We start from the raw sequence: 25,948 nt of genomic DNA, 5'->3' as shown, positions 1-25,948 counted from the left end.
GTATGTACAGCTTTTGCATTTCTCCCCCTTTTTTATTAAAGTCTGAAAATCCAGAGCGAGCCATTTTTTGTTCTTTGACAAACCTAAGGACAAAATAAGCAAATGCACAGGTTAACTGATGTATGGCAAGTACAGCAACGTGCAGGGACCCACCCCAAGATCATATTCCAAGCCTGCATTTGAACTTTGAGATAGTTATCTATTAGATAATACCATCTTCTTCTGTAGGCTGCTGGGAACTGCCAGCACCAGTTATCTTTCCATCTCTGTTCTGCCATGAGCTACTTTGAGTTCTTGTACCAAAAGGTATGGTGCAAGCCACTTGGAGTTCAGTCACATGAAGATTTTTGTATTGCAGTGTCAACTTTTCCTTAAAACAAAAGGCTTTAGAAGTATATGTATGGCAAAAGCAAGAATCACAGGCTGAATGCTAGAATTGTCAAGGAAGACTCATTTCCATTGAAGGTCTGAACAATCAATGTATAACACATCTGATGTGACCTGAGGTCTTAAAGGATCATTTCTAAGCCATTTCATTGTCTGTTTTACAGAGGTAAAGCTCACTGAACATTAGGTTTTTTATCCTCCAGTCTCGGTGTCACCAAGTACAGTACACAAGGCTCCCTCTCCTGGCTGAAAGCACCAAGTAACTTTATACCTTGCAGCAGTGCTGGTAAAACTGAAAACCACAACCCTGTAGTTGTGATGAACATGCCATTTTATGCATAGAGTCCGAGCAGGACTATGTGACAGTAAGTAATGCAAATACAAGCAGCATTAATGCATCCATGGGACGAAAGAATCATTACTGTTAGCCAAAAGTACACTAAAGTATTTCAACACTAAGCAGTACTAATCTGCAAGTGCCTAGATGCATGAGCCAAGTAAGTACTCAGTACATACTTTCAGTGTATCCTGTAGGTCTGTAACAGATACTATATCATCTTCCTCATCATCACTACTCAGCTGTTCCTGTGTGCAGTAATGAGTGCTATATGCAGAGTGGTCTTCTATTGCTTCCAGCCAACTCTGAACAGAAAAAAACTGAGTTAATACACATTTCAAAGGTCATGCCCGGAAGGCAACAGTAAAATAAAAAATTAAATTTTTCTATTGTTGTCAGTAAGATATTAATTAGTAAAATGAGACACCTTAATAAGCAGAAAATAGAATGTTAAAAATTGTAGTACGTACTGAATATGAGATACTCTGTAGTCAGAGACTTAACTGATTAAGCACAAATGTAACCCCTCCCGCCTCGTCTATCCAAAATCACATTAAAAAGAAAATTATCACATCAATTAAGAAAAGACTGTAGGGAATGTATTTTGCATCTTTGGTTTTCTGTTCAGACAGCAAGGTCCCTGTGACAAAGTCTGCCTTCTTCTGCAAGACAAACTGTGTATAAAACCTCAAGTGCCATCATAATTCTTTTCCTGATCATCAAATCACAGAGTGGCTGAGGTTGGCAGGGATCTCTGGAAGTCATCCGGTCCAAATCCCTCTGCCCGCGCAGGACCAGCTAGAGCTGGTGTTCCAGGACCATGTCCAGATGGTTTCTGAGTATCTCCAAGGATGGAGATGACACCACCTCTCTAGGCAACCTGTGCCAGTGCTCAGTCAACCTCACATTTTTTACATTCAGAGGGAGCCTCCTGTGTTTCAGTTTGTGCCCGTTACCTCTGGTCCTGTCAGTGGGCACCACTTGAAAAGAAAGAGACTGACTCCATCCCTCTTTGCATCCTCCCTTCAGGTATTCACATCCATTGACAAAATCCCCCTGAACCTTCTTTTCTCCAGGCTGAGCAGTCCCCCAGCACTCTCAGTCCTTCCTAGCATTAGAGATACTCTGGTCCTTTTACCCATCCCTTTGTTAGGCTCTCTTCAGTATGTTTGCATCTCTCTCATAGTGGGGAGTCCAGAAGTGGACACAGTACTCCAGTTGCCTCCGCGCCTACTTCATCTCTAGTTAATACACCTATAGAAGTACAATATTAACTACACTCCAAACAGCCCTAAAACAAAAAGTTAGTCTCTTGTTTCAGACCCACCTTTTAAGAAAACATAATTTATTAGGTAATCTGGGAGAATGGCTAAGAATAGAATGTACCATTAAACATTCTTTTATTTGGGATAATAAACTATGAAAGAAAGTGCAATAGAAGGAAGTTGCAATAGAAATTTACCACATGGAGAAGTTAAAGAAAAAGTTAGACTACAGGGCATAATCCAGGCACAGAGCTGGAAAACAAGGCAGCACTGATTTTGAAGAGGATGAGAATCTGTCCATTTTTGCTATTTAGTCTATAGTCACGCTAAAAGATTCCACATCTGCACTTACATTACCAAGTCTTGATGATCAAGATACTGAACCCAATACTAATGCATCCATAGCAAGTAGTATGCACACTATTAATTCCAGAAGTTATAACATTTTAAAGTCTTTGATAAAGAGTTATTATTACCTCTCTAGTTTGAGAAGGAAGGCTATTTTTAGGAATCTTGAAACGATGAACAGTGTCATCAAAACATCTGACAGAAAAGAAGCAACTGTCTGTAGATTTTACCTACAACAGTGTAGAGAAAACACAAAATTAGAATAATGAATCAATAAGAAAATAAAACCCGTAAGACTAAGCAAGATAGGGAATTACTCTTAAGAAGTTTTTGCCTCAATTTTGATGCAAAACAACTATAGTTTACAAAAAGCTTGGTCAGAACAGTTTTGCGAAGTGTGCTGTCTTGCATTTTACATCATGAATGAAAATACAGAAGTTCTTTATGTCAAAATATTGCATTTGCATAGATTTGCACCACTCGATTCAGACAAAATCTCAGCAGTGGTGCGAGATCACCAACATTAAGGAATCTGTAGATATAGTAAAGCAAGAGTCACTCTTCCTACAGTAAGAGTATATATAACTGTGGTTTAATAGAACTTGTGGTACCAATCTATAGTACTAGGACAGATTAGTTATAGAAGAAAAAGTATTGAAATAACCCCTCAAACACTTCATCTTCCTGTGTATTATAAACAGCACCTGGCCTGTTTCTCCTCTGTCCTCTGTTCACCCCTTCCAAAAGCCTAACGAAATTTAATGAATTCTTGTAAATCACCTTCAGAATTGATCAGTTCTCCAACTGAGATCAGCTTAAGTTACACAATCAGTCACAGGTAGCCAGTGACAGCTACCAGAGGAATTAGAGCTTTGCTGTTCTGTATCACATGCTTCTAACAGCTGTTTTGCACAACTGAGGAGGCATGATTTTAAGAAGCCTTATGTTTGTTTAAATCTTCAAGACTTTGGAAAGAAGTGAAGGAACATTATGGACACTTTACATATAAGAATACTTTGCTTGACAACAACCAGTGTTTCTTGCAACAGCACAAGCTTTTTCCCTTTTTTATAACAAAGGCATGTTTACCAACCTAGCTGAAGTTTTCATTGTCTAGGTATGGAACACCATCACATAAAAAACCCAGTAGTTACAAGTCATTTCACTTCCTACCGTGCAGACAGCTTGTGTTAGATGCTTGCATCCTTGACGATGATCATTATTGACCGCATCAGCTCTTTGAAAGAAAAACAGATTTAATAAAGTGAAGATGGGAAATATTTATATCACTTTTCAGAAATTTAAAACACAGAACTTACTGTCTCCGGTACCAGGAAAGGACTCCATGTTCTAGAACTATCCAGTAGAGTTTCCAACCAAAAAATCGTGAGCTCTGGGAAAAAAAAGAAAAAAATTTAAAGAAACCACAACAAAAACAGCCAGGTAAGGTTAACAGCTGAAGTTATTCCCAGTATGTCTGACAGCTTGAAGGCTATTACATGGAACCGGCAGTCATTAGGAAAACATTATAGGTTTTACTGACCTTGGTGATCACAGCAACCTGAGAATACTTTACAATTGTAGTGCTATTCTCTTTTTTGGAAATACCTAAGGACAAAAGTTTTGTTGGGCCTGCTATTCAGCTGAAACTGAAATATTAAAATGCTGCATTTTTCAGTATTACAGGGGCTGTTGATCACCACACAATTCTACTTTATAAAAATCAAATGAGAAATAAAACATATTGAGATAACCAACTACAACATTTTTCCTTACACAAGCTTTAGTACATAGCTCTGATTTAAAACAGTTCCTTATATTACAGCTGCGAGCGAATACATAGGAAAATTTACACTAAAGAAAATGTCAAAGATTTCATTAAGGAACACAAAAATTAAGCATTTATGTAGAAGATTGAGAAATACTATTTTTTAACAAGGGAAAAAAGATTCACTTGATTATCGGTGCAAAACAAGCTTCAAACAACCATCTGACTGACATCTTCCCTCTAAGTTTTAAAATTTCCAGAACACGGTGAACTTGTGGCAAAATATTAGTCATAGATTATTAAAGATATTGTATTAGTCACAGATTATTGAAGACATCTATTCAGGAAAGAAAGAAAAAAAAAAACACACATATTTTGCCCGCCACACAGACCAAGAACAAAGCCTTACCACAGTGAAGCTTTATCTCAGAAATTACCAAGAACTGAAGAGAGATTTTAGGGACTGAAGATAAGATCAGAGTGCCATGAATCTAGGAATTGCTCCATCAGCCAGCCCATCTATAATTTGTCCAATATACTAGATTAAAGTCAAGTAATTTAATAAATGTATTATTGAAAAGTTACCTCATTCATCAACTCTCACTTAAGTACAGAAAAGGACATACTTTGAGATCTTATAAGCTATTTTAGAAAACGAAATAAGACACACCTTCCATAGGAGACCTTCGTATCGTCTCAGGGGTTTGTTGATAACCTGCATAGAAATTAAAGCTCATGTAGGAAAAACTTCAACTAGAAAGCCTTGGTATTTTAAATGGATACAAATGTTCCTACCTTTCCAGTTTTACCTCCCAGTATCAGTTTCATTTCTGCACCTTGGGCTAGATCAAGGGGTGTCTGATCTGTTTAGCAACAAAGACAAGGCATGAGAATTTGATGCAGATAAACCCAGATGTACTTAACTTAATCTGTCATTGTGTTTACCCATTAAAGTTTGGCCTCACAAGCATCTATGTTTACTTGGAATTGGGGAACATTAGCTCTTCAGGGGTAGAAGACTAAAAAGGCTTTAAACTTTAGTGCACTGAACTGTCATTCAGAGTTCTACTAACCACATAGAGGCCTTTGTTCTTACTTATTTAAATTTGGTTTTAGCTCTTCATCTATATAAAACAGAACATTCACAAATATCAAAATAGAGGCATCTTTAATCAGATGTCAAGTACACAGTTGCATAACATCTGCATAAAGTTTTCCTGGATTTGCTTTCATTAGAAGCCTTCTTATGAAGAGTCACTTTGTCTGGGCCACATCTTCAATCTTATCACTTTTTTTGTTACCTATATCCAGTGTCCAGCATTAAGAAAACAAAAGCCAGGCACATTTCATGGTTAAGACAGACAGCAGGCAAATTCTCTAGAAATGGGTAAGTTTGTAAAATAAAAGCATATACGATAAAGTATTTTGCTATAGTTCTTAAGCCTTACAATTTAGTCAGTGTTGGGCTTCCTTTAATTATGATATAAAGCTTGTAAAGCACTGTAACATCTTCCCTGAACACTGAGTGATAAGTAACATAGCTTACAGAAACTGATAAATTTCCATCTCCTCTTAACACTTTATGCACTTTAATTTGGCACTCACCATTTTTGTTTCTTATTTTAGGATCTGCTCCATTTTTTAGAAGTTTCAATGCACAGTGCTTATGGGCACGGTATGCTGCACAGTGCAATGGTGTGTTCCCCATCTGATCTGTACAGTTGATATCAGGTGGTTTGGGCTTGTTCAACTGGAAAAAAAGCAATGTTTTGCTTACTTATGAGTCTTCCTCCCTCTCCAGATGCCAAGTTCATTCTTTTGAAAGTTAGCTGTTCCTAACTAGGTTGCTTCAGCATAGATCTGGCAACAAAGAGGGCATGTAGGAAGTGTTATGAGAAGGGCAAGGACTACAACAATCAAGCAAGATGTTCAGCTAGAGTAAGGAACTTCTCAGTTTTTTGCCTGCTATACCCATTCCACCTCTACTGCACAACATGGTGTCCTGGGAAACATTTATCCTGCTCAACTGCACAGTGCCAGGGAGTTCTCCAGCACTGCAGTTCAGTCATTTATGTTACTAGAATGGCTATGTGACCCTACTGCCAAAATCTACTGTTCTCTGTAGAAGACTCCCAAGCACAGTCTGAAAGTTAGCATGGGCCAGCACTAAATCCAGAACAAGTCTGTGCGGCCACCCTGTTTCAGAGAGTAAGAACTTCATATAGAAGAGTGGCAGGCTTGCCGGTCCCAGCAACAGAGCTATCCTAGGCCATTTAAAAGGTCCTAGTATAGGCAGTCTGTTATATAAACAGTTCCGCTGCATTCTGAAATCTATTGTGGGAATTTAGGATTAGAGCGGCTATGTAATTGCAGAAAAAAAGTTTTTCTTGAGCACAATATAAATGCATTGAGAAACTAACCCCAAAGAGAAGGGTCATGAAGCATGACACTACTAACCACCCTAAAATACCACCACACTTCTATGTAAATATGTGGCTATTGGATGGGTACATGGAAGTTGGATCAGATCTTTAAAGACCCCTTCCAACCCAAACCATTCTATGCAATATCAGCCATTATAGTTAGGCTTCTAAGTCAAATGGGACTGCCTTAAAAAAGTCTAAGTTACTGTCAAGCATTCTTAGGAAACTAGTCACAAGTGCATGACAACTTTGGAGAAACTCAGTCTAAGCCTTTCGCATTAGCCATATGCTATCTTAAAGAAATTACTCCAAAATAATAGAATTCCCATGGCAGCAATTTAGGTTAGCCTCAACAGTAACCACCTCAAATAGGTTCAGAAATAGTCCTGTAAAGCATAAACTGCTACATCTGTTATTTACTGTTCAACTGAAAAGAGAACACAAGTCAAAGAGAGACAGCTTGTGGAAGTATAACCTCATTAATACTGAGGTCAAATACTTGAGTTCCTGAGGATTCCTAGCTTTTCGCTTTTTCCGACCAGCTGTTTTACATGTGTCTTATCTCTGCCTCCCAACTTCTTGCTTCCACACCTTTCAAGCCACAGGCCTGTGTTTTCAGCAGCTTACAGCTTGTTACGAGGTAGTATTTTCAAGAAAGTTTAATGCATCAACTCATTGATATAAAACTCCCTCCAGTCATTTCAGCAGATGTACTGTACATTTTTCAGAACTCACAAGAAGAACACACTGTTTTTTGCCTCAAGTAGACTGAAAAGCCTGGGTTAAGATTCACCTACTAAGGTCCAGCAGTCAGTATCAAAACATACTGTGATCTAGTGAGAATCTTGACAGAAGCTAAGCACAAAAGCCACCACTACCTTTTGACTTCAAGAAACTTCAATAGAAGGAGCAGTTATAAAGTACATGCAGGAAAAGGAGAAAAAATGGTCTTAAATCCAACTAGAAGCTTTAGAGAAACTGCACCATTAAATTCTCTCTTCTAGACAACTGTGTTACAATATGCAGTACAGTCTTTTTTTGATAAATATAATGAAGATAGAGGAGAATTAACAATAAAATAAGTGGCACTCTGTTCCAAAAGCAGGGCAGTAGAGAAGAAATTCTGGTGTGTTAGGTCTCACAATAAAAACAGATGTAAGCAACTAAAGTTTCATGAGCATAATGGTCTACTAATTAAATATATATACATTAGGAGCAGAAAGGTTTGAAAATCAGTAGTCAAGGTATGACGAATTCTCAAGATAAAGGGCAGTTCAGAAGAGCTACATGAATTCTCCACAGAGGTATTAACCTAAGGGTAGGAAAGTCAAGGAGGTTTACACCATAGAGCTGTAAGTGGAGAAAGCTCCTTGGACTTCCTCAAGAGTCAGCAGGAGTTTTAAAAGTGTAATTCAATGGTCACACGTTCAAGTACTCACCAAAGGATTCCAAAAAAATCCTGTTGTGACTTAAAAACTGCCTCAGCGTCAAAAATGTGTTAAGTACCTTGAAAAGTTTAAGAGGTCAACATATAGCTGTCCTCACATATACAGAGCTCAGTGATACTAAATATTTTTTTAAAAATCACTTAGAAATTAAAATGTTTACAGGAAGAGTTATAGGCACACATGTGGTTACATGCTATGTGAGAGAAAGCACAGTTCTTTAATGACAGATTTCTATGAGGAGTCACCTTTTTCTAATTTTTACCACATCAGTTTAAGGCTTAGTCAGCAGGCATGAAACATCAGATACAAGAAGTGTTACAAATTACCAGAATCAAGAACAGATCACTTATGCCAGTGTATAATTACAATTAATACAGTCATGCCAGTGTATTAACGCACTGTTCTTCTACATCTTAAGTGCTGGTTCTCTCTCCATTTCAAAGAGGATAGTACAAAAATTACAAATAAGAATCACAAGGATGACCAAAGATTTAAAAACAGTTTCCACAGAAGAAGGAGTTAGAAAGATAAGGGCTTTTCAGACTAGAAGAGCTACATTTAGAGGACGGAAATAACAAATTTTAAATAGGTGTTCACTCTGGCTTCTAGACAGAAAAGTAAACAATATTAGATTTCTCAAAATACAAATATTGTATTTGTGAATTATCCATCAGAAAGAAGTAGGAATATTCAGACTGATTTGATGCCTTAAAAGATATTATTAAAAGTGCTAACTTTATGTCCCCCTACTGCATGTCTGTTCCCCAAGGAAACTCTTCAGGACTCTCAAAAGCTTGAGTTCAAGCACAGAGACCCTGCTTCAAAACCCAACTGGATATGGTCCTGGGCAACCTGCTCTAGTTGATTCTGCTCTGCAAACAGGCGTTGGACTAGACCATCTCCAGAGGCACCCTCCAGTCTCAATTCTTCTGTGTTTGCTTCTCAGATAGCCTTACCATGCTATAGTATTGTTCAGCTTGCATTACAAGTGTGCATGTGTGTACATATACAATTTTCAATTCCTGCTTAGCATGAAATTGTGCTGTGCAGCTGACTGTCCATTAAAAACTACAGACTTCATCTGCCACTGATGCTAATAACAAAAGTTTACCTTCAAGATTTAAAATAGGCCATACTGTGGTGAAAATGTAAGCAACCATGATATTAAGGTATCCACAAAAACACAGCAAGCTTACCTCATTAGATCTAGAACCATTACACTGCTATTTACAACTAACTGAAGAGTATTCAGAAACATGAAAAAAGATGAAAACCATTGCTCTGCAGCCTCCAACAAGGAGGCTGGAAAACCCCTGAGGGCTCAGCACCTTACCAACATAATACGGTACACAGCACTAATATTCTGAAGTCACAGCACTTTGAAACGCAAGGCCTAATGTCACATGTTGATACATTAGCATTATGGCTTGAACTACTTAACACAGAAGTATTAGAAGCACTTGAATTCTTACCAAGGCAGTCAGTTTCCCTGTTTCCCCTTCCCTTGCTGCGCCTAAGAGTTCTTCTTCCAGTTTCCTTTCTTGTGTTCTTTCCACTGCTATTTAAAAACCCCCAAAATTAAGGTCAGTCTCAAAGTATCAAGTATACACAAAGTACAGCATTCATGAAACTTTATCAAAACAAGCCTAGAAAAGCAAGTTTCCAGTATTATTTATCTGGGACTGGTATAAATGGAATATTTATTCAGAAAAATCTGTGTCAGAGCAAAATAGGTTCAGAACATATAATATCTCACAAGATGTCCAGGTGTGTACCCACATGCACATATATATGCTGCTGTTATTATTTTGTAAACACCTACAACCCAACCCCACTCCCTAGTCAAAGGGAAAACAGTGGAACTATGCGAGATCTTCGTCGGGTCTTCCCTGTGTTCTTTTCAGTTTCTCTTCTACTCTTCCTATCATCCTACAGGAATTTTATTCTTCTCTAACAATCCAGCAGATGAGCAGCAGAAAGGACTGTTATCTGTACACTTGCATGGAGAATCAGAAGTGAAATCACTTTTCACATATATAGCTTGTGGTACTGGACACAGAGCTTCAGCAGTATTTAGGGGTATCACATAATAATGCCAGAAAGCACTGCAGTTCTTGAACTCTTGAAAACTATAAGCAGTGAGCCTATGTACTTTCAACACCTGTGAGGCAATGGAAGAAATGAAGGGAAAGCGTTTTTTTTTTGGTTTTTTTTTTTTTTTTTTGACATAACCTCTAAGACTGCAATAGCAAGTCCTAAACTTGATGCCAAACTGGGTGACCTTTGCAAACTGTTCAGAATTTTGGTCACTATTCTTTGAGTTTATCCTCTTACAGTGAACTAAGGCTTTGACTGACATGTACCATTCAGAGCTGTAGCAAGGATAACATCAGCAGGAACAAAATAGTTACATGGAATAATGCTATTGGCATTCATGATACTTAACTCTCTAAGTCACTTGCAGACATATTGTGAAAAAAAAATCCCAGCTGTCAGTACTGAAGACAAAAACCAAAAACTGTAACTTTTTTCTTTCTAATGACCAAATTTAAAAAGAAAATTCCATTGAGCTTCTGTAGCTTGCAGGAGAAGGTCCACTTTTAGAATGTACAAGCGTTGAAAAAAAAAAAAGGACAGGCTATGACCTATTAAAATTACCTTCCAACATATTTCTTATGTCTTTATCATGAGTAACTTCTTTCGCAGTCTCTCCACTCCCATTAACAATAGAAGTATCAGCATTATGCTGCAAGAGTAACATCACCACCTCCTGGAAAACAATTTGAAAAACACTGCTTATCTATCTCTGTTATGGCAAGGCCACAGGCAGGGTCTCCAGCTACTGACATCCTGTAATATGAACTGTATAACGGCTTCTCACCACTGCTGACTTACGAAAACAGGAAGGGATGTTTTAGAGAGATTGAAGAGTAGGACTAACTGCAACCTTCTCTGTCACATCAGTTAGACTGAAGGAACTAACAGGAGATTAATTATAGCTGAAAAGACCCTCTCTGATTTCAAAGCTGGTGTACCTGGTGTGAATGCTGAATTTGACAGATAAAAATAGTATGATTGACTCTTTTGATAAGAAACTAAGCAGTCAGACCTTCAGAAGGGCCGAGAGGTTATCCATAGAGGTAGTACTAGTTTGGGAATGATGGTGGCATGTGGGGAACAATCGAACTAGTCTGACATTACAGGCCTATAAAAAGCTCTTTACCTCTAGTTTTCTATGAATAAACAGCACTTCTAGACATCAAATGAACCAGTGTGTCCTAATTTATATTTTTTAGCCTCCAAAAGCCACTAATATAAAACCAATGTGGTTTCTCACGATGTAAGTATGCAGTTAGTTAGGAGGAACAACCCCTGCTCCTTTTACTGCGTCAAATATACCAAGCACAAACACAAATTAATCTGTTGTACTTCAGTAGCAGATGAGAGATCTTTACATTGGTTTCCACATGGTAATTAGCACCTGCAGCCAGAGGTAGTGCTATGCTTCAGCATCATCTCTGACACACAGCAGAACAGAAGCAATATCAGTTCCACAACTGATGCACAGTGCTACAGTGGAAGACAATTTCTATTTATTTTGATTCTATTTCTTTCTCTGTCTGACAGCAAAATCTTCACCAACAAAAAACTAAAAAAAAAAAAGATATGGCAAAGTATACCAAGACAAACCACAGACCAGTCTTCTCCTACCTTCAAGAAAATATATTTGTATCATGTTTTTGTTTTGGACAGAGTTATACCAGCCAGGCAATGTGCCTAGCACTTTTGAACACGCTCTTAGCAGATTTTAGACACTGTAAAAACATCTTTTTAAAGTGATCTTATTGCTAGTATTTCCTTAATAATTCTATGATTGAGGCTTAAAAAAAGGGAACCTACTTTACCTTACGTCCTGTGTAAGCTGCACGATGGAGTGGAGTGTCCCCCATGTCATTCAGCACATTCACATCTGCACCAGCCTAAACAGGAAGACCAAAAGACATCTAAATGTCCTTCGAACAAGAACTACATAGCTATTCCCTCTGACTCCAGGGGAGAGGAGGACAGGACACTAATGTAGGCCTTGTGGCAAACAGGTCGAAACTGTAATACAGCCATCCTAGAAACAAAGATAAAATATGTAAGTAAGATTCATAATCAGCATTCTATTAACTGCTTTAAAAAGGAAAAGCCTCCTGCATTTTTTCCAGGCACCTCTCACTTTTAAGAAGAAGGTATATGAAAAATAAGTTTAACAAAGGGCATGGAGGTGTTGTTGGCTTGATTTTTGTTTGTTTTGCTTGGATTTTTGTTTTGAGGGTTTTTTTTGTGTGTTTGGCTTTTTTTTGGTGGGAGGGTAGGTGTCGGAAAAAAACAAAACAAAACAACTTAATGAAGGAACTACAGTGGTACTGTATAACATGCATACATATATTACTAGATGTACACATAGTAGTGCCAGCCTCCTGGTGCTCCTGATTTAACAAATGGTATTCTCTCTCAGCACCTATTGCTGCTCTTTCACTTGAAGTGAAACTTCCATGTCAGCATTAAGATGGTACCATCTGAAACTTAACCTTTCTTCTCCCTTTTCTCTTCTACAATCTCTGTCGTGAATCTCCCTTCCTCTTGCCACACACTTTCTCCATCCCATACCTGTTTTCTGGAAGGAAGACTGCTTGCCACACTGCACAGGCACTGTTCCAGGAAACCAAAGAATCCTATCCTTCTTTCTTTAAGTATGTCTTCTACACGGCTTTACCTAACCTCTCAAATGGTCAGAAAGAAGGCAGGACATATTTAACTTTGTTACATATGTTTAGATCACATAATTTAGCCAGGTCACTGCTGCCCGCCTGAAGTTAACTGATGAACCTGACTCTAGTTCCAGAGATGTTTCTGAGAGTACTTCATTCACTCACTTACTCTTAGAGCACAAAAATCTAGGTGCAAGTACACGGACACACGTACATGCCTAGCTTTCAGAGGTGTACAGCCTCCTTTATTATTTGACTTATTCTTTAAATAAAACCCTTTCAAGAGCCCTATCAGCAAAGAAGAAAGCACAAAGTACCATATACTCTTCCAACTCTGGAAGTGTTGACAAATGGACTAAGTGACAAAACTTTACCTTTTGTTTTAAGTAGCCCTCTTGTATCGAGAACAGCACTATCTACTGAGCAAGTGTGTAGGCTAGAGAAGAACTCAAAGAAATCTCAAATTTGTTTCCTGCTTTACAGTCATTATTATGGCATGTTCCTTCCATCTACAACAAAATCTTTCAAACATGAATAGGGTACAATACAGTTAGGGTTGGTTGAAGCTACCCTGAGAGCTGAGGGTAAAAAATAAACTCAGTCAGAAACAACTGCAAATGCAGTGCAGATGTGGCTATGAAGATACGAATAGGTCAGCTCTGATGACAGAGGTTCATCATCTCACAGTTCATTATTTCCAAGACATTAGAAAGAAGTAACGAGTCAAACTATGTCAGCCTGTGCCTGGAGATAAACACATACAGGTTACTTCACCCAGAACTCTAAACATACTTCTATGTATAACATACAATTAGATAACACAGATTTTTTTTTTTTGTATTTGAAACACTTTAGCCTTTCCTACAACTCAGTAAGTGAAATTGCCTGAAGTATATACTTTATCTACTCCAGTAAGCTAGATCAGGCCCTTGAAGCACTTGCCTTATTTGTATCAGATACTGGCTTACTATATGCAGATATCCACTAGGCTTGAAAAGGCTAAAGCTTTCACGAGTGCATATATATACACTATACAACTTTAATTCCTACATTCAGATGGTTACACAAACACACATACTCCATGAGAAAGTTAGTTAAGTATTGATAATCGTAAACACTGTTCAGAGTAACAGCTGTATACGACTGTATAGACTCCCAGCATCACTATTTTGGGTCCTTGTAAACTGGGATGATCTTAATACCGCAACCATTTCACTCCCTAGTTTTAACAATCAGTTATCTCTATGTTACATGCAGATAAACTGTAGGAGTGGCTCTGCCTCTCTACAAAGCTGCCTTTATTCTATCATAAAAAACCTGAAAAAATGCTAACTGCTTCTAGAATAAGAAAGAATTTTCTGCCTTACACAGAGGCAAGTAGAAACATACCTTCAGCAAACCCTCTACCACAACAGCATGTCCGAAGTAGCAAGCAAGGTGAAGAGGTGTCCAACCCATATTAGATTTACTTCTGCCTAAAAGACAAAACGGGTAAATTAAGTTCTGGTCACACAATACAAAAAAAGATCTTGTCATGTGCTTGGAGGTTGGCATAAATGATCATTCTTCACAGTAACAGAGGATCAAGGAGACTAGAAGCATCAGTAGTATTCACAGCATCTGAATTACTAAATCAGGATGCAGTTTGAGTATTAGATTCAAATCTAGAAAATACTTCTGAAAAGAGAAAGTCATGTAGTCTGATGGAGAATAAAGCTTTTGTTGTCATGCAGTATCTTGTTCTTTGACAGTAGCAAGAAGCTTCAGTTACTTTCATTCACTACGAAAATAGCACATACAACCACACATTTCTCTTGTTTATCAAAAAACTGTTTGGTTATTTTATTTCCTGCACACAAATGGGAGGTAGGACAACCCATCTTCCAAATAGAGGATTCAAAACAAAACAGCTGAGATGACCTAATGTTAGGGGGTTTTGTTGTCTTGTGCTTGTACTCATTTTTAATAAAGATAGCCTTACTGAGTATCATGATTTGAAATCTTTGTGCACTGTAGAACTCAGGTACCATCTACAGCTCTAAGCCTCTGCAGGAATGATAAGCACTGGCAGAAAGAAGGCACAGAGGTGACCATGCAAAGGAAACTATGATTTATGCTTTACAGAGCATTTAAAGCATGCCCTGGGAAGACTGGCTATACGTATGGAATTCAAACACTGTCCTACAATCAGTTCTTTAAAAGCAAGATATTAAAGCATTAGAGATTATTAAGCGAACAACTGATGTTACTTTTAGACTGTAACACTCAATTGCATTAAGCAAAGCTGACTTGTGCTTTGTTTTTACTAAGCAGCAGACCCACAGCATTCCAAGTGCCACCTAAAAGCTATCATTTTGTATTTGGAAGCAAAATGAAAATGAGCCATTAGAAATTGTTTTGAAATTACTGGCACTATTCATTTTTCCCCTTTCACGTATCCTCAAGCATTGAGGTTTGGAACACGCACAAAACAAGTCTGCCCTGAGGGGACAAGCCACTAGTACAAGGAAAAAGAGAACTGCTTGGTCTTGTAAGTTCATCATTCTTTCTGCTCTCATACTACAAATTAACATTAGAATGTGGTTCACAGCTGAAATATTTTCCTATTTCTTACAATTGTTTTCAATTAACATTTTTGTCCTTCATTCGCTATTTCTTTTGTTATTTAATTCTCTTCAATTACTTCTGTCGTTCCATCCCCATATTTAATATCTTCCCTTCACCCCAGTCTGGCCTACAACAGAGTTCCTGCCCTATGTGACTTACGGAATAAAGTACCACAGAAGATAAATACTGTGTGGATCACTAACTCTGGGACTATGTGTGCTGGAAAACATACTAAACGGACATCATTCATCTCTCAGTCTAATAGGGAAGAAGGTTCTTTCAAAGAACACAAAAGAGGTTCAAGTTGCACTGAATTCATACAGTTAGCCCAAGACAGGCATTAGTTACAGCACTGACAAGGCAGTGATGCTGCCAAAGAACTCGGTCATGAAGAAAAACCAGGGACCTGTCCAGATTTGTAGTTCTTACTGAATAAAGTGCCACAGGCCCTTGTTCTGCATCCACTCTGAATGCTTGCATTTCTGAGGATAGCTGACCAGTTACTTCTCAAGCTCTTGAGGTGTTTGGTAGTTCTCTTCAAGTGACCACAAGTGTTTGCACTTTTTTTTTTATTATTATTTTAAACCAGGCCAACATTACACTGGGTAGAATAGAAGGATAAGAAAATAGAACACACACAAAAAAATAATTCCCTTACCCCTCCCATCCAGTTCTTTGCTTTGATACTTTAGAGAATAGAGACAAACTATGCAGTCATTTCCTGGTGGTTGTCTGCTAGGCTACTGCAGAGTCATTCAAATGTGTATTTTGCCATAACAGACTATTGACCATTGACTTTATTTTACAGTTTTCTTACTTTGCAAAGTCAGAGATATTTTATTTTCTTATATTTTAGGAGAATGAGCCAACACAGCCTTAGAAAACACAATCATTTTGGATGAAACCCAAGTTTTGTGCTGTTTTGATGTGGATACCTTCTTTTAAAATCAATGAACTGAGAAAACTGGAAATGGAAGTTCACACCATTTGGCTGGATTCTCATCAAGCAAGTCTTGCTTATCTGCAAGTGTTGACTGGCTAGAATCCAGTCACAACAGAGCAAGTACAAAAATCCTGGACTTACTTTCTCTTCCTTCACTTTGGCTGAAATAAGGATGTTCTGGATCATTGTTATCAGACTTCACACTCGTGAATCTAGAGCACAGACTCAGATATAAGCTCACCTTTGGAATGACAACAGGTCTTACAAGCTGTTGAAGGTAGGCTTTGACACCCAGGCACGTAAGTGTCTCGGACTTTTGTCTTCCAAGGCACAGTCTGGGGGAAGTTTAAACTACCTCCAGTACAGCCTCGCACCTGCTCCAAAAGTACTTTATTCCAACTGTCACTGCCACAATTAGATGCAAGTCCTGAAGGAACTGCTGCAGCACTGAAGACATTCCCCATACCCTGACTTTCTAGGGACATCTGATTATCCAGAAGGTAATGAGAGAAGGACAAGAGGCTGTAGGGAACAGAAGGAAGACTGAGGGTCGCAAAAAGTGAGTTACAGTCTACAGCCTGAATTTTAGTTAACCATCACGTCGACATGCAATTATTATCTGGTAGTACCTAACAGATCAGGATTTGCAGCAAGCCATAGTAGTTTTGCTAGTGAGAAGGCAGAATGGCAGGGGTAGTTATACTGCAGAGGCTGTTTGGCCTGCATTTGTCTTAGACTATTTCCAACGGAGTACTCTACAGGAGCAGAGTGATTGAAGCAGTCAGCCTCTGAAGAGCGACCGTGGAAAACCACAGATTTAACTCTGGAGTTTCACACAACCAGAACAGTTCCCCCAGAGAATACTTTAGTTACACTTATGTGTCCTCTAATGTTTAAAAGAATGAGAACTTAGAAAGCAGATATTTCACTGTGTATAGATTCAATATTGAGAATTATTTTGTTTAACCTAACTATCACCAGCATGTTCCCTCTAGCTTCCTAGACCTCCCACTGGCAAGAATGTTTCAGCTGGCTGGCCATGTATTGCTAAACTGGAAGAGTAACAGCTAAGCACTATCTTTTCCTTCATTAGCTGAGTCTCTTCTATGCTGCAGACTTTCATAATACTAACACTTGACTTGGAGCAGGAATGCTGACCAATGACCATTTTGCCTGATATAATATACAACTGCAGACTATGCCATTTCATTATGTTTTCTTGACTTCAGATTATGTTTAAGAACACATCTGAGAAAGCTCTGAAACTTCTTCTTGACTTCAGCAATTTATTTATGGGTACCGTTTCATGAATCTTAAGGTCCTTTTATTCCAACAGTTTAGGCACTATACACAATGGTCATGAATATTTGCAAAGGACATACTTGTGCAGGTGGAGGACTTCAGCTCCATCAAGCTCTGCCTAGCTCCCCTTTAAATTATGAACTAGCTCCCTGGAGATGAAGTAGCAAGGGTTTGGGTTTTACAATTTGTTTTTCTGAGATGAGCTCATTAACTATTGGGAAAACACAGACATGGCTGAGTAGTCAAAAGGATGAGTAAACCCATGATTAAGAACAGGACTTGGGAAAGGGAGAGAGCTTGTTGAGATAACAGGCTTCACTGCTCTTCAGGGCAAGGCGTTACCTCCGTCATGGCTGAGAGGAAGCTCCCTGTCCCTCTGCAGCACTATCAGTGCTGCCTAACGGTTAAATGCTGAACAAAGAAACACCAGCTTGTGTAGAAAGAGTGGGATACACATCCACTTTTTTTTTTTTTTGAAGCAACCAAAAACACACTCATGTAAATAAGGAGAAATATAACGCTACTAAATCAATAAAGAAGTAGGGCAGTCTGCAACTGCTAGCAAGCTTGCAAATGCAGCCCCAGTTTGAAGTTTCAATGCTCAGCAAGCAAGTTGCTTAGCTATAACTATGGTAGCTATGCATGTGCAAAACCTTAATGTTGGCCAGACAGACACAGGTTTACTTTCTTTTCCCAAGTAACCAAGTGCACTGATAATGATAAAAAGCATACATTTGTCCCAACCATTCCTGCAAGTGGCAAGAGATGTAGCTGCTCTATACTACATGATAATGAAGCATGGACCTTAAAAAAAAAGTCACACATAGTACAGCACAAATAAATGAATGTATGACCTCATCTTCTCTGCAGCTGTAATGGAGGCTCTTTACCTCCCTGAACCATTTGCTGTCACCATGGTCTGTTTTGTTTAGTATTATAAAGCTCCACAGTTGGCACAAGCATGAACAGAGGCAAAAATAGGTACTGATTCTTTGTCTTGTTGATGCTTCTGGGAATTACTCTCTGGTTTTCTGCATTACAACTACCTGTACTCTGCCTTTATAATCCCTCTCCTATGCAAGTACGTCCTTAAATCAGAGCAGAAGCAGCTGTTTAAGTGTTTTTTATTACCCTGTAGAACACTTCAAAGAAAGCAAGATGTACTATCAGTAACAGTTTCACTACATGTGGCTTCAACAGTGAGATTACCTTTACAGTTGATATCAAAGCTTATTTCTCCTTTGTCCATGGTATCCAACAGCTGTTTAACTTCTTCAGCATTTCCATTTCTAGCATCATGGAGAAGCTGCTGTTCTGCTTCAGTACTCATCTCTAATAAAGATATGAAAAAAAATATTTTGCAATCTCTTATGATGCTATATTATGTCACTTTTCTCCCTTATTTAATACTAACACTGGTATAAGAAAGATGATTATTTTATTTCTTCTGTGGAACACATTTAATGTGTAAGCTGCTTTCAACAGTCCAGCACTCAGTCATGCCATTAAGAGGCATTAAAATTCCTCAAGCAAATAAAGTTAAATAAGAAAATATCCGTTTTCTTGCTTCTTGGTTTTCTAGGTTCTAAGTGTGGCTTAGGAGTTTGTATGCCACAAACAAGGCAAGCTTTGCTACAAGTATAACCAGTAAGCACTTACTTCCTCCTCTTAAGGTTTTTACCTTTACCCCTTAAGGTTTCCAGAAGCAATGTGGAAAAGAAAAAAATAAAATTATGTATGACCTTTAACCCAAGTATTTCTTCTGAATTAACTGAGACTTATTTTGGCTGCCAACTCTGAGGAACAGAATCTGTGTTTGCAGGAGGTCTCAGATACCCATCAGTGACTGGTACTATCAGCTCTTGAGCTCAGATACCTGACACCCTCCAACCTTGACTTGAAGGGGAGTCAGATACTCAAACAACTTTGTAGATTTGACCTTATCTTTAAAGAAACACAATAGTACAATATAAAGAAGTTAACACACAACTGTAAGAGATCACTAGCCAATCCTCATCTTACCATTGCTCTTGAACTACAAAAAAAGGAGCGTTTACATCTTTCAAATAAGAGAGAAAACAAAACCTGTCAGCATAACTGTTTTTACAGCTCTCTACTAGAAAGGGAGCCTTAGACCTTTGGGCAAGTAATACTGCTACTTGCCAGGTCTCTTGCAGAATACAGTTATTAAGTGACATCTTAATCGATCCTTTTCCACGCTTACAGAATCATAATCTGAAGTTGTTTTACCCTTTTTGGTTTTGTTTTGGGTTTTTTTTGTTTTGGTTTGGTTTGGGTTTTTTTTTAATTTTTAAATGTTATAACTACTAGGCGCAGATGCATCTCAGCACAGGCAAAAAACAATTTTAATGTCCTATTTAAATACTCTGCTTCTAAGAGGTGTCAAGAAGCAATTTTAAAGGCAGTCTCAAGAGACCATGCTGCAATACACAGTTTATTGCTGCTAAAATCAATAGTGAAAGAAGAGGTGATCCAAATTTAAAGTCTCCAGTTTAGCATATTTACCTGACATACTAGGTTTAGAAATCTAGATTCTGCAGAATCTGGTAAAGTCAGTTAATGATTATGAAGAATATTTCTGGCTTCACATAGTTAGCTTTCCTATATTAGCAGAGGTTTTGATTAGTCCCACAAACAGTTTGCACTCTGCTGCATTGGACAGGCAACTTGATCGCACCACATACACTCACAGCTAAAATAGATGCAGGGAACTCTTTGACTACCATAAGATGAGAAGCTACGCAGCAAGAAAAAGCCAGTGTTCTCACTGTCTCAAGCAATAAAAAGCCTGTAATAGTGACAGACCTTCTAATATTCAAGACAGACAAGCCTGGAACAGCACAGCTGCCGAAGCGCTCACAATACAGAGTCCTCCCCTACCTTTTGCTCAGTCAGCAAAGGGAAAGCGGTTATCTGTCTTCAAAGAATCTCACAGAAACTAAGCCCTTTCTAACCCGTTTCAGGAGAACAGGCTGGATCAGTCACCTGCAATCTACCACAGACACAGGATACAAATAACTCTCCAGCAGCAGTTACACCATACTCTTTGTTTGTGCCTGCTTTTCTGTTCTACTAGAAAAAAACAAAACAAAACACTACTACTCCTTCTAGTAATCCTTCAAGCCCTGAAGCTATCTCCTCCTTTAAACAGGAGGCTATCCAGTTGTCTGAGGCAACACAGCAGTTTGTTGTTACTGGGGCAGGTGAAATTTTCCTCGGTGAATCAGTTCTACCAGTGTCTAGAGAAAGATCAAAATCAAGTATGTTCATGTATTATCAGTCTGTAAGACTTTCTCTGAAGCTGAATGATACTGTTTCAGGGGGACACAGAATGCAGCACTGAGAATCATACAGCCAAAAGCTAAGAGGATAGAGCTCATTTTGATGGCTAACCCATCATGAGGGATGCTGGAGTGGGGGAGCAAAGCTCATCCTTCATTTTCATCCTCTCCCACACAGTATTTCTTTAGCAATCTCTCAAATGTCTCAGATGAGAGAAACACACACCTATCAACATCTCATATCATTTGTCAACATCCCACATACACAGCAGGTATGAGTAGTGATGCACTTTCAACACATTAAGAATCTGCAGTTTGCATTTGATATTGATAAGAAAGAAAAGACTGCTTGGGAAGGGAACTAAGAAGCTGATCCAAATGCACAACTCTTGTATGCAGCAAGGCCAGTTTATACACGAGCAGAATCTTGAACAGCATAAGAGACACAAAAGCTGAATCACTGTGTAAAGTTACTTGCATGATTTCTCTCCCCTCACATAGTCATTAGGTTAACATCACTGATTTATTTGGACTCTTACAGCAAACATTAGCAGTAGAGTGACATGCATAGTAACATGACTATGAAGGGACTGTCAGCCTCACTGGTTTAGTCCCCAAAGACTTTGCATTTAGGCCAAGCTTCCAATTTCAAATACACTTTGTAAGCTTGAAGCATGCAGTGATGCAGAAGAATGACTGCCTAGCTATTAGTCATAGTTAGAAGGATCATTCACATGAAAATGTTCCTACAGTTGGGGCTGGAAAGTGAATCTGTGTGCAGTTACTCATCAGACAAGTGATACAGAACCTAAAGTTTTAGCTAACAAGCTAAATGAAGTGCCTAAATGAAGCTGGCAGCAAAGGGGCTCTTAACAGAACTTAGCATAATCTTGAAAATACTGCTTCAAGCAACAGGATTTGCTCTGGAATGGAGATGAGCAACCACCAACGAAGTCTGAGTGGAAGGTTTAGAGTACAGCAAGAAATCAATACACAGGCACCAAAGTGCTATGCGCTTACAACTGTACTTCATCAATGTGCATTTCCCTGCAGGCAGGAGTTTATTCGGTCACATGAGCCACCTCCAAGAAAGCTCTCAAATCCTCACCCACCCATTTTGAGGTACCAGGCCAAACCATCAGCACTGATGGAGAAACTTTATAGTTTAGTTTGGACTTATCAGCCATAAAATACTACCAGCAGGTTAATCTACATGAATCGTGCTGCCTACATGAAAAGCTACCAGCCACTTAAGAGAGCGGATATCTGTTCAGTCGGTGGTGGTGCTATCATTAACTTACTTCATTAATCAGCTGGTATAGGTTAAACTGCCTTTCACAGCTCATCTTTATGCCTTGCACTGTTGAAAGGCTTGTATGGTAGTCTCTGCAGCCACTGATATACCATGAGAAAACACCACAAGAATCAATATTTAGTGACTCCTATACGGCCGAGATGTGACTGCAAGGCACTTCTGTTGAACTCATTAGGACTACCAGAGCAGTACTTGACTGCTAATGTGATCTTATCCTTTAAGAAGGTATAAAAAGATAGCACTGAGAAGCTCCACTTTTATCTTCTTCTACGAGACATATGCCAGAGTGATCTTCTCACGCTATTACAGCATCTGTCTTCACACAGGAGTTGTTTCCAACAGAGTAGAGAGCCCAGGCTACCATTCCACCTGCATGCCTGCTAGGGGGAGTTTTGCAGAATACTTAACCATGAAAGGCCACCTAACTACCAACTTTACCCAACTGTTCCAAGCAATAAAGAGTTGTTTTCCTCACAGAGTGGTCTTTGAAGACCAGAATTGCCATCCCTGACCATGGAGCAGCACTGTTGATAAGATCCACTTGCTTTTGCTTTGCTTTTTTTTCTCCTGCTGAGGCCTCCTGCCATGTACGTAGCCTAGAACAGTGACAGTACACACTAACCAGAATATGGCTGGTTTTCACTCTGCTGCACCTTGACAAGCAGCAGAAGCAGTGCTGCCACTGCCCAATTTAATGTTAAGGCTCTGAGTCAGCAGCCATTGGTTGTATAGGAAGCTCTCCATTCATGACAAACAGTAAGGTTGGCAAAAAGCACAGTGCTGGCTAGTATTTCAAGAGATCTCCCTCTAGCAACAAAAACTAGATTCCTGTAAGAAAGGATGATACTTGCTCAGGAAAACTTTCTACACGTCCCTGCATGCACACATTGTAATGTGATGCTTGTAAAGAAGAAAGGCAAAATGCACCAAACCGCACAAACAGACAGAACCTGTCTACAAACCCACACAACACACCGTACGGACAGGAGTTACTCCAAGAAGAGTGAGCTGCAGTACTAGAAGCACAAGTGATGTTATCTAAAAGTAGTTATTTTAATCTTCAGTGAAAGGGCTCCAGAAGTTGTAAATTGGACATGCTGCTGCGACACTCACAGTGCTTCATGTGGAAACACCTCCTATCTAAAATCGAGTTACTGTCTGATCAGTCACAATTAACACAGATGCAATAACACAGTATCTGCTCAATAGCACCGCCAAAGTAATGGCTATTTGAACTACTCCTTACTCATGGGCATCTCTTGGCTGTTTTCTGCACATAGTTTTGTTCTGCTACATCGAAGACTTCCTTTCAGCCCAGGAGCCCCGAAGAAGCTTACCAGAGGCAGTGGGAGATCTCTCCGTTTCCGCGGGCAGGCGCCGTTCCCGGTACCTCCCAGCCTCGGCGGAATGGCGGGGGGGTTCCCCGCCTGCGCCTGGAACCGCGCCCTTCGCTACCGCACCGGTCACCGAACACTTTTTTTTAATTAGTATTATTATTACTTTTAAGGCGACGGGCTCCCGCATCACACCAGCTGCGCTTCTCGCCTAGGGGACAGGCGCGCTGAGAGCCCGGGCGCGGACCGCCCCGCCCGCGGGCACCGGCCGCAGCTCCGCCACGGCCACGGGAGTGCTGCAGGGAGGAGGAGGAGGCGGAGGAGGAAGGGCCACCCGCACACCACAGCGGGCGCTCACACCGCTTACCGAAGGCCCGACACACCCACCCTCCCCCCCCCCCCCCGGCTACCAAGGCTGCCTCTGCTTCAGCTCCTCAGCCTCGACCCGAGTCCTACTTTGGGTCGCGCCCCCCCCCCCCCCCGCGCTCTGAGGGGGGCGAAACGCAGCGACAACCCAAACCCCCTCACGCAGCGCCGGCCCCGCAGGCCTCCCCGGCCCGGCCCTGCCGCGCCCCTCGCAGCCGGCTCCTGCCAAACTTGGTGTCCCCTCCCGCTCCGCGGGAGGAGGGGACAGCAACGCACGCAATAACGGCAGCAACAAAGCAAACGCCGCAGCGGCAGGGCGGCTCAATCCTGCCGCCCCCGCATCCCCCCCCCCCCCCCCCCACTGCGCGCCACGGAAGAAAACACGCGGGTGGAGTGGGGTGGGCTGACCACCAGCCGCGCCGCGCCGCTCCCGCCACCGCCCCCCCTCCACCCTCCCGTTGCGTTATACGCACCGGCCCCGCACGTGACCACCGGCGGCGGCGCCTCGGCCGCGCGGGCCGCTTCCCCCCGCCCCCGCCGCGCAGGCCGGGCGGCGCGAGCTCTCGGCGGGGCAGCGCTCCGCCCCGCTCCCGCCACGGCCCCGCCTCCCCCCCGCCCCCGCCCCCCCCACGGCCGGGTGGGAGCGGGCGGCGGGGCTTGTTCTGCACGCGTGGGGCCGGTCCCGGAGTCCGGGGCTCGCCGTAACCTGCCCGAGGAGGCGGGAGGGGAGAAATGGGGCCGCACAGCGGGCGCAGGCGGGGGCGCCGCTGCCTCCCCGGGGCGGCCGCCCCAGCCCCGCGCCTCTGCCGAGGGGGAGCTACCGAGAGGGGACGTGGGGACACGGGCAGAGTACGAGGATGATGTATGACCCGGGGGGAAAAAGGGGCGTCCTGGAAAATCGCTTCAGTCTCGTATGCGAAAGTGGGGCACGTAAGGGAAAATTGCGAATACATGCGCCGCTCCTGAGAACAACGTGCCCCAAAACAACCCGAGAGCCAGAGTTCTGGCACTACAGCGGCGCAAAAAGTGAAGCAACCTCTTGGTTCGGGGCCCCTTGCTGCGCCACTCCTTCCCACCTCTTAGTCCTGCCCTTATTTATTCTCCACTTTTCACCTGAAACCAAGAGCTGGCACCTTGTTTTTCTGCCTTTAGCACCTGAGAGGGGTGTTGCATTTTGAAAGCTCCCGCTGTGCCTTTGAAATCCTGCAGGAATTCACTGCGGAACCAGGGAAGCTCTGCAGCGTTGAGGCACGACTGAGTTTGTGACATGCAGAAGGAGCGCTGAGAAGGCAGGGCAGGAGCCACAGGTGCCATGAGAAACTACCTGAAAAGATTAGGATGAAACTTCTGTTCCAAAAGTGGGCAAGTTTAAACCTGAGCAATTCTTGTGAAACTCTTGAGACGGAAATAATGAGGTGTGCTTAATTTTTCTGTATTGTCTATAGCTACATATATTTTTAATGTTTTAGGAATGAAGTACCAAAGAAGAACAGTTTGACACTTGCAGAGATAACACAAATTTACCATGCTTGGACTTTTCCTGCTTTTCATTATTTTAAATTAGTTTATCATAGTTAAGAGATCTGCTCCCAGGGATGCTTCAGCAATAAATATATGACATCTGAGAGATCACAGTGAAGGATCACACTGGCTTTCTTAAGAGCAGGTCTTCAGGTTGCTGTCCTTATTTTCAGAGCACAAGCTGTTTTGTGCCCACATTCACATCTTTTCCTATGCTCTCAGTGACAGCTGTCAGTCTGCCTGAGCTTCTCTCCCCTTATTTCTTCCTCTTGCTTCTGGCTTTAAGCCATCTTTCACAATGCCATAACAGATCCAAGCAACCTCACAATAAAATCAAGCATCCCTCCCTCCTCCTATTTTGTATTATATTTTACATACAGAAATACTATATTCATATATTTATTTTCTGATATTTATTATAATTTTTGCAATAAAAGTATCAGCATCCCCCTACTCTATAACCTGTTGCAATGCAGCACAGAGTTTATAGCACAGAGCTTTACCCTTCAACCAGTCAGTTATACC

General features: G+C 40.8%; 1 protein-coding gene across 3 annotated transcripts in view; it reads right to left on the bottom strand.

Moving 5' to 3' along the window:
- The window catches only part of OSBPL1A (oxysterol binding protein like 1A), a 75,772-nt gene extending 51,308 nt beyond the window's left edge, over nucleotides 1-24,464 (bottom strand). The window contains exons 1-13 of one of the 3 annotated variants that reach the window (XM_042797936.1): nucleotides 24,376-24,464; nucleotides 18,795-18,917; nucleotides 14,123-14,208; nucleotides 11,882-11,956; nucleotides 10,635-10,746; nucleotides 9,449-9,534; nucleotides 5,711-5,855; nucleotides 4,901-4,968; nucleotides 4,776-4,820; nucleotides 3,657-3,730; nucleotides 3,511-3,574; nucleotides 2,466-2,567; nucleotides 904-1,029 (exon numbers count right to left, since the gene is read on the bottom strand). In XM_042797936.1, the coding sequence (XP_042653870.1) occupies nucleotides 904-1,029; nucleotides 2,466-2,567; nucleotides 3,511-3,574; nucleotides 3,657-3,730; nucleotides 4,776-4,820; nucleotides 4,901-4,968; nucleotides 5,711-5,855; nucleotides 9,449-9,534; nucleotides 10,635-10,746; nucleotides 11,882-11,956; nucleotides 14,123-14,208; nucleotides 18,795-18,915 (1,104 nt within the window). In that variant the 5' untranslated portion in view covers nucleotides 18,916-18,917; nucleotides 24,376-24,464. Of the gene's footprint in view, nucleotides 1-903; nucleotides 1,030-2,465; nucleotides 2,568-3,510; nucleotides 3,575-3,656; nucleotides 3,731-4,775; nucleotides 4,821-4,900; nucleotides 4,969-5,710; nucleotides 5,856-9,448; nucleotides 9,535-10,634; nucleotides 10,747-11,881; nucleotides 11,957-14,122; nucleotides 14,209-18,794; nucleotides 18,918-23,539; nucleotides 23,894-24,375 lie in introns of those variants that run through there. The other 2 variants (XM_042797935.1, XM_042797937.1) reach the window with 2 other exon arrangements.
- Between the last annotated feature and the right edge of the window lie 1,484 nt (nucleotides 24,465-25,948).

Source organism: Tyto alba, unplaced genomic scaffold (genome assembly GCF_018691265.1).
Source record: "Tyto alba isolate M040663 unplaced genomic scaffold, T.alba_DEE_v4.0 Super-Scaffold_27, whole genome shotgun sequence".
NCBI classification, from domain to species: domain Eukaryota; kingdom Metazoa; phylum Chordata; class Aves; order Strigiformes; family Tytonidae; genus Tyto; species Tyto alba.
The sequence above is the reverse complement of the archived record's forward strand: the minus strand, read 5'-3'. Positions and strand labels throughout refer to the sequence as shown.